General features: G+C 46.6%; 1 protein-coding gene across 3 annotated transcripts in view; it reads left to right on the top strand.

Annotated features, from left to right (window-relative positions):
• The window catches only part of EML1 (EMAP like 1), a 174,191-nt gene that overhangs the window by 31,649 nt on the left and 115,799 nt on the right, over positions 1 to 26,743 (top strand). Inside the window, exon 1 of one of the 3 annotated variants that reach the window (XM_012747100.3) lies at positions 15,632 to 15,836. The exons of 1 other annotated variant lie outside the window; for it this stretch is intronic. In XM_012747100.3, coding sequence (XP_012602554.1) covers positions 15,770 to 15,836 — 67 coding nt within the window. In that variant the 5' untranslated portion in view covers positions 15,632 to 15,769. Of the gene's footprint in view, positions 1 to 15,631; positions 15,837 to 26,743 lie in introns of those variants that run through there. One more of the 3 variants, XM_012747102.3, reaches the window with a different exon arrangement.

Raw genomic sequence — 26,743 nt, 5'->3', positions numbered from 1 at the left:
ACATGTGGGAGAAGGAAGATTTTCACAGCACATTTTCGTGATACGGTTTATGTTTATGCTCTCCCAACTAAAGCAGATGGTTCTTCTAAACCACGACTATCTTTTAAGAGCATTTTCCTGCTGCTTTAAAATGGTGCAATAAAATGTTCTGCAAGCAAAAAATTAAATCTTAGCAGGTAACATAGCCATTCACATATTAAATATATAGAAGAGGCCCTCCTTGGAGCCCTTACAGACGAAGCTGAAAGGAAGCAGTTATATCTGTTATAAATGGAGGAAATACAAAAACCTATGAAATTAATTAGTGTGGACTCCCTGTGTTGTACAGCTGAACATTTTACTATCACGTTTATTGTCTATGATTAGTTTTTATTTATTTTTATTATTTTTTATCTTTATTTTTTTTATTTCAGCATATTATGAGGGTACAAATGTTAAGCTTACGTATATTGCCCATGCCCCCCCTCCCTCCTTGAGTCAGAGCTTCAAGCGTGACCATCCCCCAAATGTTGCACATCTCACTCATTGTGTTTGTATATACCCATCCCCTCCTCCCCCCTCCCACCTGCCCAACACCCGATAAATGTTATTCCTATATGGTTATTTTTTTATTTTTTTTTTTATTTTTTTATTTTTTTTTTTGAGACAGAGTCTCGCTTTGTTGTCCAGGCTAGAGTGAGTGCCATGGCGTCAGCCTCGCTCACAGCAACCTCAAACTCCTGGGCTCGAGTGATCCTTCTGCCTCAGCCTCCCGAGTAGCTGGGACTACAGGCATGCGCCACCATGCCCGGCTAATTTTTTATATATATATCAGTTGGCCAATTAATTTCTTTCTATTTATAGTAGAGACGGGGTCTCACTCTTGCTCAGGCTGGTTTTGAACTCCTGACCTTGAGCAATCCGCCCGCCTCAGCCTCCCAAGAGCTAGGATTACAGGCGTGAGCCACCGCGCCCGGCCCCTATATGGTTAGTTTTTAATCACTACAGGACATCAGTAAGAGTGCACATAGTGTAATTAAGGGCCACATTACAGTATATAAATGAATCCTATTTTTTTCTTTTTTTTATTTCAGCATATTAGAGGGTACAAATGTTAAGGTTACATATATTGCCCTTGCCCCCCTTTCCCCCTTGACTCAGAGCTTCGTGTGTGTCCATCCCCCAGATGGTGCACATTACACCCATTATGTATGTATATACCCATCCCCTCCTCCCCCCACCATCTGCCCAACGCCCAATAAATGTTATTCCTATATATTCACTTGGGTGTTGATCAGTTAATACCAGTTTGCTGGTGAGTACATGTGGTGCTTGTTTTTCCATTCTTGGGATACTTCACTTAGTAGAATGGGTTCCAGCTCTATCCAGGAAAATACAAGAGGTGTTGTATCACCGTTGTTTCTCAGAGCTGAGTAGTACTCCATGGTATACATATACCACATTTTATTAATCCACTCATGTATTGATGGGCACCTGGGTCGTTTCCACAACTTTTCAATTGTGAATTGTTGTCATTAGTAATATTGGTCCTAGTGATTTCCCTCTTCTCCAATGGTGATATGTTGCCCATTAATTTATTCTTGAGCTACTGCCGGGGCCACATTGATTTCTTATCAGAGTGGCCACATAAGAAGATAGGAGTTTACACATTGACATATTGTGCAGGAATTGTTTTTCTGAAAGATTTATCATAGGATCCCTTTAAATCATAAGTTTCAGCCACACACTGTCCCAAAACATCAATTGATTTGCAAATGTAGAATTTAGAGTCCTTCAGAAACCCAGCTACTATGTAAAACAAAGTAAAAAGGCACATAGATCATTAACCTCCTTGAAGTTTTTCTTAGTAAAAGGGAAGGACCTTTTGGGGCAGGAAGTGAGACTTCATCCATCTACCCCTGGCCCACCAGCCAACCTTTGGGAGAAGGTTCACAGCAAATGTATATAGACTGAGTGAATGAACAAACAAACAGAAACACAAATAAACAAATGGAAGCTCAGGAAGTTAGGTTGAAATGTACATATGATTTTTAAACTTAATTTAAATTTATCGAAGACACCTATTCTAAAAACATCAAATAGTTCTACAAGGCTTAAGACAAAAAGGTATTAATAGCAGTCACTTTTCCTCATTTCCCATGACATCCTTACAATCTTCCCACCTACCAGAAGCAGCTGCCACTTCCAAATGTGTCATCCCTGCCTTTGAAATAACATGCATGTACGCCACGTTCAGATTGTTGTCTGTTTCCGTCTCACCTGGAAGATGCAGAGCCAGCTGTCCACGCTGCGCATTCCTCACCCTCCCAATGGACTCATGTCAGAACTTTAAAATTTCATTCATATGTGTTTATATTACTCTGACTGTGAGACACTGTTCAAGGTCCAGCCAAGTATGAGCGAATTTCCTTTCTTACATAAGTTTTTGTTTTTCCTGGAGTAAATACCTGTCTTCTGTTTTCCATGTATTAATATCACTCACTTTCACCATCCCCAGCTCTTCTGCCTTGTATGTAAACCCTCCTTCCAATAGTTTCCCATTTCATCTCCCCGGTGGCATTTCTCCAAAGAAATGTTTTCTGGCTGTGATCTGGATCTGGCTGCCTGGACTTAGCATGACCTTTACTGTCCCCTCTGTTTTCCTGGGGATTCCTTTCACTTCTCTCCTGTGCCGATCCCTTGTTTCCTGGATCCCATGTCACCTTCTTTCTTGGCAACTCCCTCGTTGTGTTGGAGCACATCCTGCAACAGCTGCCTCAGAAAGGAGGCAGCAGGGCGCCATGTTTCTGAGATCTTGTGAGACTGAAAATGGCTTTGTTCCATGTGTACACTTGATTTGATGGTGTGTCTGGATGTGCCATTATAGGTTGAAAATCATTTTCCCTCAAAAATCGACTTTTTGCATTTTTCTATTGTCTTCTAGTTCCTGTCATTGCTGTTTAGAAATCTAACACCGTTCTAATTTTTAATCCTTTGTCTGAGACCTGTTGTTTCTCTCTGGAAGGTTTTTGCATGTTATCCTTATCTCCTGTGTTCTAAAACATTTAGTGGATATAATGTGTGGTGGTGGTTCCCACCTTGCCCCCACTGTGCGGAGCACTCAATCGGCTCTTTCAACCTAGAAATTCGTGTTTTTCCTTACTTCGGGAAATTTTCTTGAGTTATTTCTTTGATGATTTCCCTCCTATTTTCTTTGTTTTGTCTTTCTGAAACTCCTGTTATTCAGATGCTGAACTTCCCAATATGATTATCACATTTTCCCTCCTATATTCTGCATTGCTTTGTCTCTTTTGTTCTATTATCCCGTGTAATTTCTTCATCTCTATCTTTAGCCACTTCTATGGGGATTTTATTTCTACTGCCACACTTTTAATTGCCAAAACCTCTTTTTGTCATCTAAGTTTATAAATAGTATCCTTTGCTTGTTTTGTGGATGCAATAATGGCAGCTCCTAAGGATATTGTCAATAGTTTTATATCCTGCTGCTCTTCGTGTTTTCTGTTTTCTCATACTCCCCCCCTTTTTTTTTTTTTTGTTCCTTTTATATTTTCTCAAATGTTTAGAGATTCTTGGCTGTCTATTACAGGGGGACATTCAAAAGCTGCCTGGAAGCTCTGAGTCCACAGATGAGACTCATCAACAGGAAGCCGCTGTGATTCCCGAGCAGAGCAAGCTCCAGGTCCCCCCCCAGAGCTTGTCACGTTCCCTGCAGAAGGCGCTTCCTACCCTTTCCTGAGAGCAGCGCCCGGCTGCCAGCGCCCTGGGAGCCGAGGGTAGGGAAGGGGCTGCGGCAAGGTCCTGTCACTCAGCATTAGGCTGCCACTTCTTTGCCACCTTCAGGATGGTCCCCCTGGTATCCTTTCATGCAGAGAACCCCTTGGTTCACCCATTTCAGAGATTAAACCTCCGGAGATGGAAGGAGGGGACCGTTTCCATCTGCTTCTGTCTTAGTTGCCTCCGTTCCGGCTGCCATAGCACATACCACGCCTGTGTGGCTTAAACAACAGAAATTTATTTCTTGCAGCTCGGGAGGCTGGGAGTCCGACCAGGGGCCAGCGTGGTTGGCTCCTGGTGGAGGCTCCCTTCTTGGCGTGCAGACTGCCCTCTTGCTGTGTCCTCATATGGCAGGGGCTCCCTCTTCTCATAAGGCCACCGACCCTATCAGATCAGGGCCCCACCCTTAAGACCTCATTTAACCTTAATTACCTCCTAACGGTCCTTTCTCCAGAAACATCACATTGGGGCTTGGGGCTTCAACGTACAAATTTGGAGAGGGACAATCCAGTCTGTGGCAGCTTCTTAAGCAGCCCCCCCACACACCCCCACTTCCCGAGCTGCCTGGTCCTGTCCATTCCTAAACCCCTGGGGTTCTGTGGCAGGAAGTGGGCTGCTTCTTGGCTGCCCCAGACTTGCTGGGTTTCGAGTTCGGCTTGTCTGGGGCTGATGGGACCGTACCTCTCCTTTAGCTGTTCTCCAGTTTGCAAAGCTGTATCGAGGCTGTTTCCTCTTCCGTCCTCTTTGTCCTGTGGGCACAAGGAGTTCCAACAGGATGTGGGGGCATCCACTGCCTTTCCCTGGAAGGCCACTGTCATAGCTTCTCCTCAGTGAGGATTACGTTGCCAACCAATATGTTGTTATGTATGTGCTGCATAGCGACGTTCGGTCAGCAAGGGGCCACACATACGGTGATGGTCCCATGAGATTATATTAATAACATTTTTACCATACCTTTTCTATGTTTAAATGTTTACATACACAAATACTTACCATTGGGTTACAATTGCCTACAGGACTCGATACAGTAACACGCTGTACAGGCTTGTAGCCACAGAGCAATAGGCTGTACCGTCTAGGGCCATGCAAGTCCATTCTGTGATGTTCACACAGTGATGGCATCGCCTAACGACACAGTCCTCAGAACACACCCTCACCGTTAATTGATGGTTTGTTGAATGAATGACTGAAACCTCACATTTCCTGTGGCTTTTCATCCATCTCATCCTCTCCCAGGACGAGGCATCTCTCCTGCCTTCCAGGCCACCCGCCCACCGCCTGACCGTGCTGGGTCCTGCTGCATCCTGGACATCTGTCCCATCAGCCGTCTCCCTGCCCCTTGAATCGTTCCCCACTTCCTTTCCTCTGACTCCTCCCCCCAGCCAGCGGGCTGCGCTCTTCCCATCCTGACGAAGCCCCCGATCATGCCCCCCAAGGTGGGCTTCCCAGCTCTTCTCTCCTCTTCCAGCCACCTGTGTCCTGGCCACCTCGGCCCTGGGGACTGCCCCAAGGCACACTCACTGCCACAGCCCTGCCTTCTCCTTGCGATCATCTCTCCTCCTGACACCCTATGCACCCACCACTCCTCCCCTCTCGGACCCAGATCCTCCCCCTGCTTCTTCTGCATTAGCAGCCTGGTCTCAGCCGCCAGCTCCACTCCCAGGGGCTGAGAGAACGCCGCCAGCCCCGGCCAGGCTCTCAGCACCTCACCTGGGACCAGTCCCACTTCCTTGTCTTCGTGGCTCCTGTCCCTGGTCCAGCCATGTGCATGTGCCATCAGTCCACCTGAAGCACAGCCCTAATGGCATGGCTTCCCAGGGGCTCCCGTGGCCCACGGATGCAGCCCAGCCCCTCAGTGTGGATCCCAGGCCCTCCTGGCTCCTCTGGTCTGAACTGCTTGACTCACCCTTGACTTTATCAGAGCTGGTGGTTCACCAGTTCCCAGCACCCTGAGCACAGATCCCTAGCTTGTTTCCTGGAGGCCTTTCCCTTCTCCTCTCCACTCATCTCATCTGCCCGGTCCATCAGGCTAGAGCTAGCCCCCCCAGAACCCCCGGATTCCTTCCCCATCTGTCCCAGCCACTGGGGGTTCAGTAATCCTCGTGCATTTCTTTGTCCCAAACCCAAGCAGCAAACACTTGAACATGCCTCATGGGGAACAGGCGGTTGAACCCAGGTCTGCATCCCACAGGATGAGGCCCAAGACCCCCCCCCCCATCTTAGGTACTGTTATTCCCGCCTGTCCCCAACCAGGCTGCCAGTTTGTACCTGTGGGCCGATCTCCCTTCCTCCTGTAGGCTGGTTGTCTCATCTCCACTGCAGTTGAACAGGTGGCAGTTCAGAGCAGAAAGTAAGCGTTTGGGCCGGACAGGACTAAATTTCAGGGTCCTTCATGGCTTCCCCAGGTCTGCCAGCCATGTGACCTTGGTCTGCCCCTCTGGTGCAAGGGCGTTTCCTTCTATGCAAAACTGAGGCAGCTCTAGCTAGGCTGCAGCAGGGACTGGAGCCACTGCTCATAGTGACGGCACGTTCCTCCTCTGAGTTCCTGTCACCTGGTGCCTACCTGCTCCCCTCTTGGCTGTGAGGCCCTCGGGAGCAGGGTGGCCCATCGTCCCCTGTGTCCGGGCACAGAGTGGGCACTCAGTGTGGGCAAACCAGTGACCAGTGGTCAGCAGCCAGCAAGTCCGTGAGCGGGGGAGGTGGAGTCCCTCCTTGTCCAGGTGGTTTCCAAAAGGTCACCGAGGACTTCAGCCTGAGTCAGTGGTACGGACTGCAGACTGGGATCCATGGGCACCAATTTTAGCAGAGTTCTTGGACTCTTTGTTAATCACAAATGCCTATTTTACATCTAGCAGAGTTCTTGTTAATCACAAATGCCTATTTTACATCTAGACCATAGGAAGACAAAGCCTGTGAAAGGGTGACGGGAGGGGACCAGGCAAGCCACAGTAGCGGAACATTTACTAGACTTTCCTAAGAAAAATAGAGATTTCTGGCAACTTCTCTTTATTTCTTGCAACTTCGATGCTGTGAGGCAGCTTAGGATGGCATTTTAAATACACCTGTATGAATCTTGATAATTTCCCTCAATGCACAATATGGATAGATTCCAAATCTTTCCTTATTAGCTAGGGTGACCATCTAATTTGTCATCCAAACCAGAATACTCCAGAGAGTCAAAGAAGGGGCTATTCGTGATCACCCAGGACACAGGCACAAACCCGTGCTGTCCCAGGCCCACTGGGATGAGTGACTGCTCTACTATTAGTTTATTTATTCTGTGGTTAGTCTGTGGTATGCCTAGAACTGCCATAAAACCTTAAAGGCAATATGATGGAGCCAACGAATAAAAAGCCCTGAAAATGGCATTGTTTGGGTGGAGATGCTACAGCTGAAAGTTCATTTGTAACCTACCGTGGTACCTGCATTATTGTACGAATCAGGAAAAAATCACAACATCGTTTCCTGAATGCAATTACATTTTAAGAAGAGAAAAATAAGCGAATATTGCTTTTAACTTTCACTTCAGACAGTTCAAAATATGCAAATTCTGTTGACTGATGCAAATCATGGAGAATGCTTCTGAGTAAACAGCCTACTGGGCTTCTTAGATAATAAAGAGTTGTCACATCCATTTGGACTGTCAGCACATTATCTGTGGGAGGCTCTACAGTTCCTGGTTCTGCGGGGTTGGCATTTCTGTAATAGGACAACAGAGCTGGAGAGGCCCTTGACAAGGCCGCCTTTATGACATGGTGCCGTTTCCCCGCCAGCCTGCCCATCCAGGCCAGATGACACACAGGTAGTCCCGAGCTAAGAATGTCTCACCTTTGCAAGATAAACTGTTAATCTCCCTCTGCACCTGAGGCTCCCAGCCAGGGCCAAGGCCAGGAAGCTCACAGAACGGCAAAGAGTGAAAAGACATTTCCAACAGCGGGAATCTCACAAGCAAAGCCCCAGGGGCAGACAGTCGTGGGGTGTTTAGGAAATTAGAAGCAGAGTGGGTTGACAGGGGCCAAAGACACACAAGCCAGAACTGGAGGAGCCATGAAGAACCCTGGAAGCCAGTCTGCATATTTAGGACTCTGCTCTGTGGTTTCTTTTTCTCTAATAAGGACAATCATCTTAAAACTGGAAGGGATAGAAGAAACATCACCTGGGAGGAATTGTCAAGAGCCCAAGAAAGGCAAGAGATGTCAAGAGACTGTTTAGTTACCAGGATACATTCTGCAGGCCTCGACCAACCACCTCTGATTTCGCCAGATGGGAGTTGCAGAAAACTGCTAAGGGAAAAAAGGTCATAATTTTCTACAAATCAGAAAAATTTGGATTCTGGAAAATACAGATGACACATTTGATATTAATATTGGTTCTGAGCAAAAATTTTCACAGATCTTTGAAGAGCTAGCGAGTAAACACTTGGAAGGAGCGGCGGTTCCTAAGAGCCAAACCAACCTCATTTTCTCATTTCATGGTGCGCTCAGCCCGGAGTTCCAGAGCGGTGGAGAAGATCCTTCACAAAATCCTGTGCACGGTGCAAGGAAAATAGGCTGGATGAACAAACAGTTGGGGTGATTTCATTTCTGGTTGGTCAAACATATCCAGGGTATTGATGAAGAGATCAATAGAGATGCAGCTGGGGGTGTCCCCAGTGCTCTGCACAGGGCCCTGCCCCCCCCTGCAGTGCTAACGCATCCATCAATTACCAGGATGAAGAAGACGTTGACGGATGCATTACGGCACGTTCACTGCTGACACGATGCCAGATTTAAGAGTTTAAGAGACTTTGGTTGGCTAAAATGATGCATGGAAACCATTAAATTGGCATTTTACAGGGCTAAAGATAAATCCTGCCTTTAGATTAAGAAAAAAAAATCAAATAGCTCAGTACAGGATGGAGAAGACCCAACAGCAGTCATTCGAAAAAGACTGATAGGTTTATAATTGACTGGAAGTTTAATATGGGCCAAGAGCATCCATCCTGGCTGCTCAAAAAAAAAAATCAATACAAGCTTCAGTTGCATCAATAGGATCATAATATTCAAGTTATTAAAGGGAAATGCCACCCAGGTCAGAGTCCTCTGAGGTTATCGCATGCAGTGCTGGTGGATACTCGGATCTGGTTGGCTGGGATGGGCGTCTCTGCAGACAAGGGGTCTGGGAACTATGTCACATGATGGACAGGGAGGAAATGCAGAATGTTACCCTGGAGGGGATGAGCGCTCTCTTCCAAGCATTTGAAAGTCTATTGTGTGAAATGTGCAACCGACTTTGTCTAGAAGGGTTCATGCATTCACTTAGCACTGCCAGCTACATTCAACGTCATGTCAAGCATGATACGCGTTAGGGGCATATAATCTCCCAGGAGACAGATGAGCACACAAGTTCCCACAAGGCAAGGCAGATTGACACAGGAATCTGTAAAGGGGTATCGGGGGCGAACTTGCTCAGGATTGCAAAGGCCGGTCAAGGCCCTGCTGATGGGGCAGCTTCCATGCTGGCAGGAAGCGAAAGGGAGCACTCAGCATGGGGAGCAGCAAGGCCAAGGTCCGGAGCACCCAAGGGCCTGGCGTGTCTGAGAGTCCTGCGGAGGAGCTTGTGCAGAGAGTGGTGGGCAGAGGGTGTTGAATGCCAAAGGTGGCATTTGTAGCAGGAACGCAGATGGACTTAGAGACCACGCCAAGATCTTTGCACCTAGTACAGTGGGCAACAGAGAATGAAATGACATCAGTTAACCCTCTTTGGGCAAGTTAACCGAGGAGTGACGGAGCAGAGCTGGGGGAGCCAGGACACAAGCTATTCCTGCGACATTTCACAATAGACAGAGCCTGAACCAGGACAGAGGGAGACCAAACTGACCAGACAAAAGTAGGATCAATGAAGGATGCTTTGGCAAGGGATAAAAATAAACAACAATCTTTTTAATAATTGGAGCTCTTCAACTCTGAAAGGGGCTGAGTGACCATTTGTCAGGGACATTATTGAAAGGACAGCTGCATTGGCAGGCGTTCAGAGGTCACAGAGTTTAACACTCCCCTATTGATGCTTAGGAGCAGTGATTACCCCTCATTTTATAGAGTGATGGTTTTATCATGAGCAGCTCTATTTGATATTTTCATAGCAGTGATGAATGGTGTACTGAATCTGTGGCATAACCAATTCTTGACTTAGAGATTTTGCACTACCTATATTAGTTTGCTGGGGATCCCATAACATGTGCCACAGACGGGGGTGGCTGAAACAACAGAAGTCTATTGTCTCACAGTTCCGGAGGCCGCAAGTGCAAAGTCAAGGTGTCAGCACTGTTGGTTCCTTCCGAGGGCTCTCTCCCTGGCTTGCAGACGGCCGCCTTCTCCCTCTTCGCTTCATGTCCCTCTGCATGTCTGTGTCCCGGTTTCCCCTTCTTGTAAGGACACCGGTCCTACTGGATCAAGGCCCATCCCAGTGACCTCAATTTACCTTGATTACCTCTGAGAAGACCCGATCTCCAAATAAGGGCACAATCTGAGGTACTAGAGTAAGGACCTCAATATATAAATTTTGGGGAGGGACACAGCTCAACCCATAACACTAACTGAAGGTCAACTTCTCTTGCTCTTAGAATAAAATCGGAAGTCCCTGCCACATCTCCAAGGCCCCAGAGGAGCAGGCTGCCCGCTCTCCTGCCCCAGCCAGCCCCTCGGTTCCTCGGAGGCCATGCTTGCCTTTGGTGGCCCTTTGCTCTGTCCCTGCTGCTCCAGTGGCTTCTTTTCCTCCTCGGTCCAATTCAGACCCGCTGGAATAATCTAAGATTATTCCTTCTATCTTTGTTCCACAGAACATACAACTTGTAATTACACTTTTTTTTTTTTCCTTTGGGAAACAGGGTCTTGCTCTGTCACCCAGGCCGGAGTGCAGTGGTGTGATCCTAGCTCACTACAGTCTTGAACTCTTGGGCTTAAGGGATCCTTCTGCCTCAGCATCCCCAAGTGGCTGGGACTACAGGCGTGCGCCACCACACCTGGCTAGTTTTCCTCATTTTGTGTGGAGCTGGTGTCTTGCTATGTTGCCCGGGCCGGTCTGGAATTCCTGGCCTCAAGGAATCCTCCTGCCTCGGCCTCCCAAAGCACTGGGATTATAGGTGTGAGCAGTTGCGCGCCCTATACATTTATTTGTATGATTACTGTATGTCCTAACATTTCTTAGACTGTGACTGTGACCTACAGAGAGGAATACATTTTATGTTGTGATTCAGCACACATAGGTACGTCTCAAGTAAAGGTATTTTAAGTACAAATACTTGTTCTTACTGTGTTCGATGAACTCTGATATTTTCCATTCCATTTCATTTTTTAAATTATGGTAAAATATACATAACAGCTAGATGTGGAGGCAAATGCCTGTAGTCCCAGCCACTAGGGAGGCTGAGGTGGGAGGATCCCTTGAGCCCAGGAGTTCAAGGATGCAGTGAGATATGATCATGCCATTGCACTCCAGCCTGGGCAACAGAGTGAGACCGTGTCTCTTAAAAAAAAAAAAAAAAATATATATATATATACACACACACACACACACACACACACACATATATATATAAACATAAAATTTACCATTTTAACCATTTTAAAACCATTTTGTGTACAGTGTACAGTTCTGAGGCATTAAGGACATTCACATTGTTCTCCTAACATCACCACCCTCCATCTCCAGAACTTTTTCACCATCCCAAACTGAAACTCTATATCCATTAAGCTTTAACTTTCCTCCCTCCCCCCTCCCCAGGCCCTGGCAACCACCACTGTGCTTTCTGTTTCTTTTTTTTTTTTTTTTTTTTTTTTTTTTTGAGACAGAGTCTCACTTTGTTGTCCAGGCTAGAGTGAGTGCCGTGGCGTCAGCCTAGCTCACAGCAACCTCAATCTCCTGGGCTTGAGTGATCCTTCTGCCTCAGCCTCCCGAGTAGCTGGGACTACAGGCATGCGCCACCATGCCCAGCTAATTTTTTTTTTTATATATATATATCAGTTGGCCAATTAATTTCTTTCTATTTATAGTAGAGATGGGGTCTCGCTCTTGCTCAGGCTGGTTTTGAACTCCTGACCTTGAGCAATCCGCCCGCCTCGGCCTCCCAAGAGCTAGGATTACAGGCGTGAGCCACAGCGCCCGGCCTGCTTTCTGTTTCTTTGACTACTCTAGCTACCTCATATAAGTGGAATCATATAGTATTTGCTTTTTTGGGGGACTGGCTTCTTTCATTTAGCGCAATGTCTTGAAGGTCCATCCATGTTGTAGCATATGTCAGGACTGTCTTTCTTGTTAAGATGGAATGATATTCTATGGAATATCACATTGGATATTGGATATATCCAATGGATATATGGATCCATTGTATATACCACATGGATATGCCACATTTTGTTTATCCATTCATCCATCAATGGATACTCTGTTATTCCCACCTTTTGGGTATTGTGAATAATGGTGCTATGAATGTGGGTGCACAAACATCTGTCCAAGTCCTGCTTTTAATTCTTTTGAGTCCCAGAAGTGGAATTTTCTATTTCATTTTTTGAAGTGCTGATTGTGACTCTTTAAATTGACTTCACAGCCACCTGCAGCTTGGAAAGCACTGTGTTCTCCATGCTATATTCCCAGCCCCAAGCATGGTGCCTGGCACTGTGTAACTATTTTTGGAGGGGTACTGAGTTCAATAATAGATGTGCAAGGCTGCACATTTCTGGGTGATTTTTTTTTTATTGCTTGTCTATGAATAAAAAATACAGAGCTCTCATTTTCCTTTCTCTTTTTCACACATTGTACAAATGCTGCTATTAATTCCACTGAACACTATGGTTATATTGTCCTAGAGAGTGTACATCATTTAATACAATGACAACATTTTTTTGGCCTCATGCCATAAATTATCTCAAAATGATGTGGAATACCAGTTTGTTAATATGTTTGGGCACAAAATCACACATTATTAATTAAGTATTCAGAGATTTTTCTTGAATTTTCTCCATAGATTCTTTTTTTCAATGCTGTGTAGATTACACCTAATTGACTTAGCATGCATATCCTTGTAATTATTCTAAATTTTGCTTTTTTTAAGAGTAAGATTTTATCATTGTGGGAAAAACATAGCTGTTTCATACTCTAGGTTAAGAGGGTGATAATGATCTTTATCATATCAAAATCCAGTGGACTGAGTTCTTAATTGTCTTATTGTTAATTGCTCTAGTGGAAATAATATCTTCTAAGAAAATTTTGCAGTTCAACTTTTAAAAATATTTCTCCTTTCCCACTTCTGAATTTTCTTTATTCCCTAATCTTAGTTAGTTGTGGCCACCAAATATCATAACATTAAAATTCAGGAATACTAACAACATTCTTAAAGAAAACCGCCTTTTAATCATTTATCCAAGATTACTTCTTTTCGAGAAATAAATAATGCCACACCTCAGCTTTTTGTGCTAACTATCCAAGTATCCTAAAGGATAAAACTGCAAAGTGGATTATAGAGAGCATGACGCCTGGAATAGAAGGGAGAAAGACGGGAAAGGGGAAAACAGAGGAGGGACCTGGGTGTTAAGCCCATTCCCATAGCACCTGCCTCGGAGATGCAGACGCTCCACCTGCATCTTTACCCGACCGCTACCTTTGGCCTCAATTCCTTTCCCTGCCAAGGCTCGCAAACAGGCATGTCACGTACACGTGCTCTCCCTTTGATGTCCAGCAACCCGCTGCCTCAGCAAGGTGCTCCGGGTCACCTGGGAGCCCTCTGCTGCCAGATGGAAGGGCCCTTGCCCAGCCTTGTCCTCCGGGACCCATTCTGCAGAGAACCCTATGAAAACGCCCACTTTGAGGCTTTCTGTGCTCTTAGCTTACGGGGACAACCTCCTCTGCTGGTTTTCCTGCCTGACTGCCCCTTCGGAATCTCCTTCGCTACCCCTTGCCAAGGCTCTGCCCCAGCCTCTGACTGACTGTCCATTCTTTTCTTTAGAGGCTTCATTTACAGCCTCTTTGCTGGCAACTCCCAAATCCCAATTCTTTCTCTCCAATTGCTACAGGGTACTTCTAATTGGAGGTTTTGCTGTCCTTACTTGACCTTCCTGTCTCTCTGGCTGTATGGTCCTACAGCAACTTCCCTCTGGGCCCGTCTCTCTCTTCCTTCGGACTGTCCCTTAGTGCCTCATTTCTGGAGCCCTGCAAACACCCTGGGCTGCTCCAGCAACAGGCCCGGGCCCCTGCCACCCAGTTCACACCTGGGCTCAGCACCCTAACATGGCTCTCATCAGCCGGCAGGAGCCGTCCTGGTGTTCCTCCATCTCGGGGGGTGGGGTGGGGGGCTGGTGCAGGCTCCTCTGCTGCCTCCCACTTTGTCTGCAGTATGAGCCATCCATTCGTGTCCTGGCCTGTCCACAGGCTCCGCTCCATCTTTCCTCCACCGTCACTAGCATTGTGTTCCCCACTGTCCTTCATCCACCTGGTCACAGTCAAACCAACAGCACCTTGGTTTGACCGAAGGTTTAGCAGAAGGGGGTGGCCCTTCTGCCTCCACCCCTTAGCAATCCTGCTGTGACAGGAATGAGGTCTCCAACTTCTCCCTTCTGCCTGCAGCATGTAACATCAGTTCTCACCAACCCACGTGCTAAACATGCCACACGTGGAACCTCAGAGCCCTGTCCCTGAGCTGACATCTGACGGCTAAGCCAGAATTCTGGAAAGACAGGCCTCTGGCCTCCAGTGAGCCCCAGAAATGTTCCAAATTGCAACTTCTTATTCAGTTCTCATTTCACCTACTATGTTTAACCTACACAAGTTAGTACCTCCAACTTCAGAGTTTTGCACGTAACTGACTTTTGCACATTATGACTGTTGTGCGACAAGGAGTGTGTGTAAACGCTGAGCGGACCAGGCGTGTTCTCGGGTTAGACCACCCAGTGCATATATTCTCTCTTGATTCCTCATTCTTTATCTGCAGCGTCCTTATTTACTTCCGGCCATGGGTAGAACCACCACTAACCTAGCATTTATACGTGTGGGGTGGAAAAGTTAGGAACTGTTCTTGGATTCGTGCATTTCTACTGTGTTATTTTCTCCCAACTCTTGGTCTCTTTCTGAGGTGGAATAAATACAGATTTCCTTAGGCTTGCAGCGAGTTACCGGGCCTGGGACAGATGCGCATCCCAGGGCTGACCCTCGGGGAAAACAAACAGACTGGCCGCTCTAGCGCGGTGTCGTCCTCCAGGCCGAAGCCGAAGCCGCGCGCTTGCCGGCCTGCTGTGAGGACGGCCTTGCCCGCAGCCGCGCTAACTCCGCCGCGCCGGGCCTCGCCACAGCGGAACCGTGTGGGAAGCGGGGCGCGCCTCGCAGCCTGTGGCGCACAGCGGCGCTGCTCCGAGGTGGGAACACAGCTGGGATGGGCTGGCACGTTGTCCATGTTTGGCCCGCAGGCGCGGGGACGGCGCGGCGGGGGCGGGTGGGCTGCGGTGTCCCCCGGTGTCGCCGGCCTCGCCCTTTGTCCCCGCGCCCACCCCGCGCCGCGCCCTCCGGAGGCCAGCCCGCAGCCCCGCAGCCCCGCAGCCCCCCGGACCCCGCGGCCGCGCGCGGAGGCGGGGCCTGGCCGAGGGGCTGCGGGCGGGCGGGCGGCCGGCCGCGGTGCCCCACAGCATCCCAGGCCGCCTGGCCCTCCCGCCGGGGAAAGGCCGCCCCGCGCTGCGCGGGCGCCTGGAGGGCAGGCCCGGCCCCCGCCCCGCGGCCGCGCCGTCCCCGCCCCGCCACGTCCCCTCCCCGGCCCGGCCCCCGCGCCGCCGAGGCCGCCCCCTCGCGGGCAGAGCGGGCGCTGGGCTCGCGGGAAGCGGCGCGGCGGGCCCGGGGTTGCCATGGCAACCGGCAGCAGCCGCCGCCACAGCAGGGCCGGCCCCAGCGCCAGCGCCGGCCGCGGCTCGGGCTCAGTGTGAGGGCGAGCGGCGGCGGCGCGGCCGGCCGGGAGCGGGCGCGGCCCGGCGGCCTCAGCATGGAGGACGGCTTCTCGAGCTACAGCAGCCTGTACGACACGTCCTCGCTGCTCCAGTTCTGCAACGGTGAGGGCGGCGGCGCGGGAGGGCCGGGCGGCGGCGGCGGCGGCGGCGGCGGGCGGCGGCGGGGACCGAGCCGAGGCGCCGAGGCCCGGCGGCCGCGGGCGAGGCCGCGCAAAGTTGCTTCCGAGGGGCGCGCGGTTCCCGCCGCCGCCGGCGCATTGTGCTCGGGCCGCGGGCCCGCGGGGCCGCGCCTCGCCCAGGCCGCCCGGCGCTCCCCGCCGCCGGCCCGGGCTCCCGGCCAGTGGGCGCGCGGACCCCGCCGGCCGCCGGCCCCGCGCGAGCGCACCGGGCGGGAGGCGCGTGGGGAGCGGGGCGGCGGGGGCCCGGGCAGCCTCCGCGTGCCGGGGACGTGTTGCTGCTTTGCTTCCAAACTCGCCTGTGTTTGGAAACCCCTGGGTGAGGAGCTCGAAGACAAATCACTTAATAACAAAACCCTCCTGCGAGGATGCACGCCGTGTAGCTTGCGGATGGACCCCCGAGTCCATTCGGGTCTACTTTAATTAAACCGTCACAGTTTCACGCCGCCTGGAGCGTTGTAGACGGACAGCCTAAGTGGATCTGGCTTAAAAGTGTTGTTTTGTTTACGGGGTAATGGATTCTGTTTTCTTTCTTTGCAGTTTTTACAGGAAGGAAACATATAATATCCACCAATATGGCATCTTTTAAATAATATAAAAGCCTACATGCTTGAAAGGTTTCAGTCTCAGTAGCAGGGTTGGAAAAGATTTCCACAGCACACTGCATATTTTATCAGAACATGATGTGTGATAATTCATGCACAAAAGTTAACCACACATTTTTTTTTTTACATGTTAGATTTATGGCTTCATCAGAGGACCCCAAAAGTTTGTTAAAGGACAAAAAAATGTATTTTATAGAATTTGCTTAAATGCGGTAGGAATAATTTTGAATTCTATATCCTTTGACAACCGGAGCGATTTATTTTGTGATTGTAATTGTGATTTAGGGGAACGTTTCTAGTTATTCGACACTTGTTTGCAAATAGGAGTTATCGATGTAGCAATAAAGAGTAGTGAGTGTGTTGATTCATCTTGTATAGTGATGTTTTTATCTCTGGTGAAATTTATTATCTTTTTCATGGCAGAGTGTATACTCTGTTAGGTTTTGCAGCTTATAATTTTCATGTGAACCACTTGTGGGCCTTCATGAACAGTAATGCCCTCTTGAGTGGAATGAAAGAAAGTTTTTACTCTAAATTTAACACCGGTTTCCAAGAGCAGAACACCTGTGATTTTTTAGCCTCAGACGGTGTTGAATGCAGGTGGAATGTATTTGGTACTCTGGTAGCCATTGGAATACTTTAAAAGAGTCATGGGAATGGTTTTGCTCTCCAATGGGTTGAATAGATTCCTTAATTAATTTTTTGAATAGGTTCTTTAATTGACTTATACGCAGTCATATTTGAATCAATATTTTTGATCTAAAAGGAAGGTATAACTTCCTATATGTTTATGGTAGAATTCTTTGTATGTTAATTGGAAAGGCATGTGGCTGAAAATTATGTTAAATGACTTCCAGGCGTAAAGTCTTTTAAAAATTAAGCTGTGTACATATCACTGACAGCTTGATTTAGGACATGAAAATGAGCCTAGATATTTTTATTCGAGCAGTTGTTTGTGGGCCTGGTCATACTGTTCCTAAATAGCAGTTTAATCATGAAGTTGACCTACACATCTATTCATAAATGTTTTGGTTTTCTGCCTTTTCCTGTTAATTGCCAGCATGAAGATATTCGTATGGTATTTTACTGGTAAAAATGTCTAGAAGAAAGTAAAAACCAGCTCTTAAATATCGTTAGAGGTAACAGTTTAAAGAAAATCCACTTTAAAATCAAACAACAAGATCGTTCGAAACACAGTCGAATCATAACTGTTGAATTACTTTTCTCTAAAAGTTCTTAGCTCTGTATTTTTTAGGTTGCCTTATGAATAATGTTTAAAGCAAGAGTAGCCTATAGGGCAGAAATGAATGTTAACTGGTGATGTCTTAGGCAACAGATGTTTTGATGTGAAATTATTGATTTTAAGAGGCTTCCATTAAGTGAAAATATAAATGAATAGAATTCAGTTAATTATTATGATGATTCAATTAAAGCGGGGGAATCACAGAAACACCATTCACCAAGAACTAGATTAAACATTTGGATATTTCATTAGCTACATTGAGATTTTTTTTTCTTTTTAAATGAGAGATTTACATTTCAATGGCAAGACTACAACAGCATAATATATGAACTCATACAGCTTTATATTTTGAGTACACCCCATGCTTTTAATAATGACAGGAACTAAAAAAGTCATTTAATTAGCTTCAGAAAATACAATCCATACTTATTATTTGGATGACTGTCATAGTTAATGTCCTTCTGGTGAGCTAAGATAGAAGAGAATGTTTAGATGAAAGGGAGAAAGAGGAAACTGTGATCTAATGAATTAAATTTCTGTCTTCCCTTATACTTTTTTCCTTGTTATCTCTCCTCTTAGTTTGTAATGGATGCTAAATGTAAAACTGGCACTGTCTGGCCTCCTGAAAAGGTTGTCCATTCTCATCTTTTTAGGAACTGGCTCTCCTATTTAAGTTGAAAATGTATACATTATTTTTTCTTCAAAGTATTTAAAATTGGTAAAGTGAGCTAGAAATCGCAAACCTCATTGAAAACTAAAAGAAAAGCTATAATAGTTTGAAAAGTGGGCAGTAGCTACCCTTTATAAGCCTATTTATGATTTGGGAAGTACCCCATATTTTCTTCAAAGCCTCCCTGTGAAGTAGGTAGTATTACATTCTCCCTTTACATACGAGAAAACTGAGGCTCAAAGAGAGTTGGTGACTTTATAAGGCCACACAACTAGTAAGGGCTTGGATACAAGTCTGAAACTTTTTTTGTGTTAATGATAGAGTTTATTGCGATATTCACATACCATAAAAATTTTCCCTTTTCAAGCATATCATTAAGTGTTTTTATTCTATTCACAGAATTGTGCGTGCACTACTATTATCTAATTTTAGAACATTTTCATCACTCCTCACTTCCCCATTACCCTAGTCCCTGGTAACCACTAATCTATTTCCTGTCTTTATGGATTCTGGACATGTCATATAAATGGAATCATTCAATATTTGGTCTTTTGTCCCTGGCTTCTTTCACTTAGCATAACGTTTTAAAGTTCATCCATGTTGTAGCATGTGTCAGTTTGCCATTCCTTTTTATGGCCAAATAATATTCCATTGTATGGATATACCACACACTTTGTTTATTCATTCACCATTTAATGGGTTATTTGGGTTATTCCCACTTTTTGACTGTTATGAATAATGTCACTATGAACATTCGTCTACACATTTTTGTGGGGACATATGCTTTCATTTCTGTTGAGTAGATACCTAGGAGGAGAATTGCTGGGTCATATGGTAACTCTGGGTTTAACATTTTGAGGGACCAATCTGAATTTCTTGAAGTCTAAATATCAAGCTATTTTTATTATACTTTGCTGATAAAAGAATAAGAAATTAAGGAAATGGATGAAAGAGGGAAAGAAGTAGGATCTCTTTCCTTTGTGTGAGTCCTTTACGGCGTTGGTTCCCAAGCTATGGGTGAGTCGTGTAATTATTTCATTATATATTACAATGCAATAATAATAGAAATAAAGTGCTCAATGAATGTAATGTGCTTGAATCATCCCAAAACCGTCTGCCTGCCCCAGTCCGTGGAAAAATTGACTTCCACGAAGAGGATCTGTGGTGCCAGAAAGGTTGGGGACCGCTGCTTCAGGTGGTTTCATCAATCACAGCTCACCATAGTGAGTGCACGTCCTTGCTCAGTTGTCCTAGGTTGTAAGAATCTCCACATTTGAATGGACTTGCCAGGTAATCTCATCTCGTGGTTTACTTTCTTAAGCCTCTGAGCTGTTTCTCCAGCGTAAAGCTTACCCAGGAACTCAAGTGTAAAGCAGATAAATGTGGAGCTGCCCTCTCGGAAGTGGGGAGGGCAGCTCTCTGGCCCTGCTCTCCTGCCCCACCCCTCCAGGGCTTGAAATCCCTGCTGTGTTGGGGAGTTGGACAGGTTATTCAGCCTGTGCTTTGGCAGTTCCTTGGAAACTCACCACCTCCCCATGCGATCCATTCCTTATCTGGACAGTTCAGATTGTCATTTCCTATAAGCAGTCAAAATTTAGCCTAAGTTCTGCCCCTTGGGTCCACGGAGAATAGGGTTAATCTCTTTTCGATATGGTAGGTCATCACATGTTTGAAAACAATTGTGATAGCTCTTTTCTCAAGTCTTCATCTAGCTAAACATTACCATTAAAAAAAAAATTCCTCATAAGATACAATTTTAGACCCTTCCTCATCCTGGTTTGCTGCATCTATACCTGTTTCCTTTTGAATATATTCCTTTTAAAATTTGGTACAGCTGAATGTGATATTCCAGGCATGGTTTTTAAACAGAGTGTACTACAGAAGGTTACATCACCTCACTTATTCTAAAGTCCATATCTTTAATAATGTAGCCTAAGATTGTATATTAGCTCCTTTGCTTGTCACATCACATTACTGATTTTCATCTAAAATTCTTGCCTGTTTTACATGTACCATGAGTAAGTCTTTTCTTTTAATTACTTTTTTTTTTTTGAGGGGGCGTTTCCTCCAACAGGCAGAGCCCCGTCAGATTACAACCTGATTATAATCTGTGTTGTAACGCTAGAAATAATCCCAGCATTCTGTAAAATATTTTGGCATGATAATAACGTGGAAGTTGATCATGGCCTTAAAGGGCTGTGATTCTGGCTAATAACCTGTTCTCCTCCTTGCCTTAGAAGGTGACATGAGAGAACTTAGAAAATCCCCTCCAGAGCCTGTGCTGGGTATATCTACCACTTCCCAGATGTAGCCTGGCTGCTGCTCCTGCAGGTGCTACCTGTTGGTGACCACCAGAGGGGCAAGTCCACGGGACCTGCCACGTCCCTCTTTGAAATCACTTTAATAATCTTATGAGCTACTGCAGTTTTTTTTCTAGTTTTGAAACGGAACATTGTTTTCATTTCTAAGCATTTAAACCTTGAGAATTAAGAATGATTTATTTGGTGATCTTAGACGTCTTTTGACACAAGTCCTGCTGATGGCTTTCTCTTAACTCTGGTTATGCTGGAATTTTCAAGTTGGCAAATAGTTGGATTTAAAACAGGATCAAGGAACTCCTGTGAGGAAATTCTCTGAAATCAACACTAAGAAGTGTTTTCAAACCTCTTTTGCATTCTCACGTGGTGACAGAGGACTGACTTAGGCATTCTGTGGTAGCAAAATCAAAAGGAAATGCTTTCATGGAAAAGTGCGAAGCAGTGCCCACGCTAATCGAGAATTTCTCATTGGTGCGCTTGGTACTCCACCCAGCAAGGAATTTATTTTATAGCCAGACCACAACCATTTATGACATTATAAACAAACCCACGCATTTTAGTGGAAAATTCACAAAACAATGTTTAAAATGTAACCATTAATTGGTTACAGTTAATGTCTGAGATAGTGAAAACCTTTTCATGTATTCTATTAAAAAACATTTTAGGTGGGTGGCGGTTGGATAAGAAAAGAGAAATAGCATCTTTGTTTCTAGTGTTACAGCCTGTTCATGCTGTAAAACTAGTAGCACGAAAACCTTAATCATGGGTAACACTGAAAATTAAACATTAAAGCATTGCTCTCACTAGTAATGCAATGTCTTCAAGGACTGGAAATCAGTGGCATTTTGTACTACTTACAAAAATCTCTTTCAGGAAAAATTCTTCTTCTTTAAAATCCTAGCTTATTAATAAAGGGTTTCTAGTATTAGCAAAATGTTTTAAATACCTTTAGACACGTTGGTAATTAAAAAGAAAAAAATGTTATAAACTCTAAATGCTAATAATTATTATTGATACAACTCCCCCCCAAGCTTCATGTTTTTCTTAGTAGATGTTTGACACATATATTTAATTTCTGCTGAAGGCAGCATGTTTATTGTAATGCAGTCCAGGACCGGGGTGTCCTTAAGTGTTGGCAGGAGCAAGTGCACATCCTCTTCGGTTTGAAGAAATAGCTCTTTAGAAGAGTTTTTCTTTCTTTAAAGAACTTATTTTTTAATTACCAGTTAGGTAGACACAGTTCCATTTTTGTTTACTCTAAAGCTCTCCCTTTACTAGGAAACACTGTTGGTGTGGAAAACCACGTTTTTGCAGAGTACTTAGTTGTGTCTTAAAATTGTAGTGGTTTATTTGTTCTGCCAGCTTTCTGGAAAACACTCAAAACTCTCTGTCTTTAATAAACGACCCTCACTGCGTAGGGGCAGATTTGACCTGTGGACTTGGATGGTGCCTGAGGGCAGGAACTCCAAGCCCAGGGCCTGCCCACGGTGGGAGACGAGCAGGAGCCCTTCACACCTGCTCTACTGTCAGAGGGAGGGAGAACCTGAGGGGGCCACCAGCTTTCTGCGGGTGACAGCCAGGTGACGTCCTTTGCTCTGCACCCCCTCTTTAGGGGAGGCAGACACCACCATCCTGAGCTGCAGATTATTACAAATAACCTTTCAAGGACAATGGGCAGCCCACAGTGACAGATAACGAGGACAGAAATGGTTAGGTGAGTATTCATCGAGGGACCTTTAAGTCCATTTGGCAACTTGAGCTGATTTCTAGTGAATACCTATGAATGCATAGGACAATTAAAAATGTCAAAAACATGGTCTCCCCTAGAAGCATTAGATTTTCCTAGTAATCATTTTAGACTCCCCTCCCCCACCCAGTATCTCAATTGGCCCAGTGGTTTCTGTCTGCTCCTCAGATATGCCATCACCCCTCCCTTCTGCTCTCACTGGGACCCTCATCAGTTCTCATCTGGGGTTTGGTTTTGTTTGACAGCAGCTCTGCCCCTTCCATCCGTTCCCTTGTGTATTAAGTACTTGAGTAGTCACAGAGCTCGCTATCCATTGTTCTGAGGATTCCAGCAAAACCCGAGGATGACATGGTCCTGGTCTTCAGGAAGCCTACTTTGCTCCTTGGGAGCTAGCTATCCAACGTTATCTTCAGACTCCATGACAGCAGTGATGGGTTGTACTAGGAAGTCCAAGGAACAACAGCAGGATGTTGCAGGCATGGGACCAGGGAGGGTGTATCAGGGCAGCTTCCTAAGGAAGGCGTCCTCGTGTCTCTCTAGCTCACTCCCTGGAGGTGGGCAGGCAGGGGTGGGCGAAGAGCCACTCAGGCCAGAGAAGCTTCTAGAAGCTCTAGATGGGAAAGAACCTTTTGGGAACTGAAAGAAGGTGGCATGTGGGGAAAGAGAAAGGAGCAGAGCGGCTTGCAGTGGGAGTGGGAGCATCGTTTGGGGCCGTGTTAAGGAGTGTGGTCTTGTTCCTGGGAGCAGGGAGAATGTAGGGAAGAATTTCAGGCAAGGGAGTGACTTGATCAGGTTTTTTTGTTGAAAAGTTCAAGCTCCCTCCAGGGGGGAGGGTGGGTTGGAAGCGCAGTGGAGGGTGGAGATGGGCAGGGAGGAAGTGGGAAGCTGTGACAGTGACCCTGGGGAGAGGCGAGGGTAGTTTGCACTGGTGGGGTGGGAGCTGGGCACGGGAGACACTTCGGGGTGCATCACCTGGACTTGGGCTAGGAGTTGGGAGGGGGGGAATGGAGGCCGATGCCCAGGCCTCTCGCTTCTCCAGCTAAGCAAGAGCTGTGCGCAGAGATGGCAGGACGGGTGGGGGGTTAGGGGGTGGGAGAGACCTATGGGTCAGATACACTGAGGTGCTGAGCAGGGTGTCAGTGAAGGGTCTGGAGCCTGGGAGGCGTCCGGACTGCAGATAAAACACTCGGGAGGCGTCAGTAGGTAGGTAGTAATTGGATCTGTGGGCACAGAGGAGCTCGGCTAAGAAGTGAGACGTTTAGGGTGCCCCTCCCGAGAGACCTGGTCACAGCAGCTGCCCGTGGAGAGCCTTCAGCACCCCTTCCCCGCCATTGACACCCAAGGCCCTTTCGGGGGTGGCTCCGCCTGGCACCCCCGGCTCCCTCAGGCTTGCTCTCCTGTCACCACTCGGCTCCCTCAGGATTGCCCTCCTGTCACCATGCCCCGTTGCCTTCTTCAGTGGCCGTGCAGTGTTTAGTATAAACCTCTGTCACTGTGATTATCCCAGAGGCCGGTCACAGGGTTATTTTCAGAGCTCCCGTTAGGTCTAAGCTCCTTCTGGGCGGTTTCCCGGCGATCATCTTTGTCTTCTGCGCTCGGCAGCACCTGGCACGGGATGGGTTTCCCGGTGAATGTTGGTTGAATCAGTTCAGGGACCACCGCTGTATTTATCTCACAGACCCTTCCCAAACCCACACAGACCAGGTGCAATGCGCACGTGTGACAAGTGTGCGCTAAATAGTGGTGAAAGAGGAAGAGCACCCACACCACTCCCCTGTGTGCTTGGGACAGAGTGCACGTCTTTGTATAGTGTGTATCACATGCGCATTAAGTACATGTATATCTGCGTATCTGCATGTGTGTGTACACACACCTGGCATTCAACTCTCCTCCCTGGCAAAGACCCAGCAGACTTAAGCATTCAGAAGAGGAGGGCTTCCAGATGAGGGACACTTATTGGCACAACCTACAAACGCACGCATGCAGGACGACTAGTTGGCCTAGGACAGAGCCAGACCTCCTCTGCAGGCTCACCAGAGTGCCTCTAGCTAGACACTGTTTCACTTGAATCAATAAGTAGAAACATTTGTGAAAAGCATTTGGTGGTTTAACAGGCTTAAAACAAATTGCTTTCAGCCAAAGTAATTGACACAATGAAGTAGTTCTTGGCAAAACCAGCATTGAACAGTAAAAAGGATTTGACTTAAATCACCCCCAAAAAGTTATGTAACAAGAATTTTACCATTCTTAGAAAAATATGTTCCAGTTGAGAAAGAGTTGAATGGAGTTAGGACTCTCTTAGTAGTGTTACTGCATGGCTTAGCCCAAATCGTAGTCATCATAAGCAATTGAAAATCCTTAGGGATAGGATTTAGTGATGATGCTTTATCTATTGTCAGTCACTCACTGTGCTGCCCATCCCATGAGTGAAACGTGGCAGCTACTCCCTAGGGGTCGTGTGGAGATATAATAAAGATAATGATCTGTTAGCATGACTTCACCAAATGACTCTGTGAGAAAGTAATTAAGCAGGATTGACCACACTCCACTGCTCTTAAAGACTAAAATCTGGCTTGGTGTGTCTTTTTTTTTTCCTTCCTTGAAAATGGCCTTTTATTGAGTTGATATAATTTAATTATATAAAATTATGTGTTCAGATGGCATTATATACTTAATTATATCTTAATGTCACAGAGTTACTATTTCCCAACCAGAGCTTATGCTATTTGAAGGTAGGGTCCATGTCTCATTCATCTCTATCCCCCAGTGCCTGGCTTCATATACATATATGTGCATGCGTGTGTGTGTGTGTATGTGTGTGTGTGTGTGTGTGTAGACATAGATGGGGGAACATAGAGGAATACCGATGTTATGGAGTGCTCCCCAAGCATCTGGTGTTGGTCTGAGCACTTTCTGTGTATTCTTTCGTCTAATCCTCACCACACCCCGTTCAGGTGGGTACTGTCGTTGTCTCCATTTTGGCTGATGAGGACACGGAGGTCCAAAAGTTTAAGGACGGAACTTGCTCAGGGTCCTCTGGCGAGTATGTTTCAGAGCTGGGATTTGAACCCAAGCATTCTGGCTTCAGCGTCTACAGCATACTAAATACTCAGTTGTGTTTGGTGAGTGAGTGGTGGATCAGAAGATGGGAATGATTGTAGACGTGAAAGGGGGTTAGAGTGTGTTAGCCTGCCCCTTGCCTCTAGGCGAGGCCACACACAGGTGACTAGTTCGGATCTGAAGGCCTTCCACCTGGATTATTCTAGGCGTCTCTGGACAAGTTTCCTTGTCTTCTCTTTTCCTTTAAAACTCACCACTTTTTATTTTTATTTATTTATTTATTATTTCAGCATATTATGGGGGTACAAATGCTAAGGTTACATGTATTGCCCTTGCCTCCCCTCCCCCTCGAGTCAGAGCTTCAAGCGTGACCATCCCCCAGAGGGTGCACATCGCACTCACTCATGTATGTATATGCCCATCCCCCCCTCCCACCTGCCCAACACCCGATAAATGTTATTCCTATGTGTCCACTTAGGTGCTGATCAGTTAATACCAATTTGCTGGTGAGTACATGTGGTGCTTATTTTTCCATTCTTGGGATAATTCACTTAGTAGAATGGGTTCCAGCTCTAACCAGGAAAATACAAGAGGTGCTATATCACCATTGTTTCTCAGAGCTGAATAGTACTCCATGGTATACATATACCACATTTTATTAATCCACTCATATATTGATGGGCACTTAGGTTGTTTCCACAATTTTGCAATTGTGAATTGTGCTGCTATAAACCTTCGAAAACTCACCACTTTTTAAAACAGAAGCCTCATTTATCTTTGCATTGCCCAGCATCCCACGGAAGTTCCTGCCACTCTTAGGACATAGCTCTGGCTCTCTGAACTGCCTCCCACTTGCTTCCCCAACCCGTGGCAGCCTGTCCTGGCAGGCACCCTTGGGTCCGGCCACCCTGGACTTCTGGTAGTTTCTGGAGGTGCCAGGCTGTTTTACCTGCATTCCCACATGCTGTGCCTCCTGCCTTCCCTGCAGTCCCTTTCCTCTTCTCCTGCACTCAGCCAGCCCCTGGTGCATCAGAACCCGTGCACGGCCCGCAGGAGCCTCCCTAGCTTCCTGGCATGTAGTTCTCCAGGTGCAGCTCGCTTGGTGCCCCAGAGCCTTGCACTGCGTGTCTCATGGCACCATGAACCTGACTTTCCATTCAGACCTGCACCTCCTAAGGACAGCATTCTGA

This window comes from Microcebus murinus, chromosome 6, assembly GCF_040939455.1.
Source record: "Microcebus murinus isolate Inina chromosome 6, M.murinus_Inina_mat1.0, whole genome shotgun sequence".
Taxonomy (NCBI): domain Eukaryota; kingdom Metazoa; phylum Chordata; class Mammalia; order Primates; family Cheirogaleidae; genus Microcebus; species Microcebus murinus.
The sequence above is the reverse complement of the archived record's forward strand: the minus strand, read 5'-3'. Positions and strand labels throughout refer to the sequence as shown.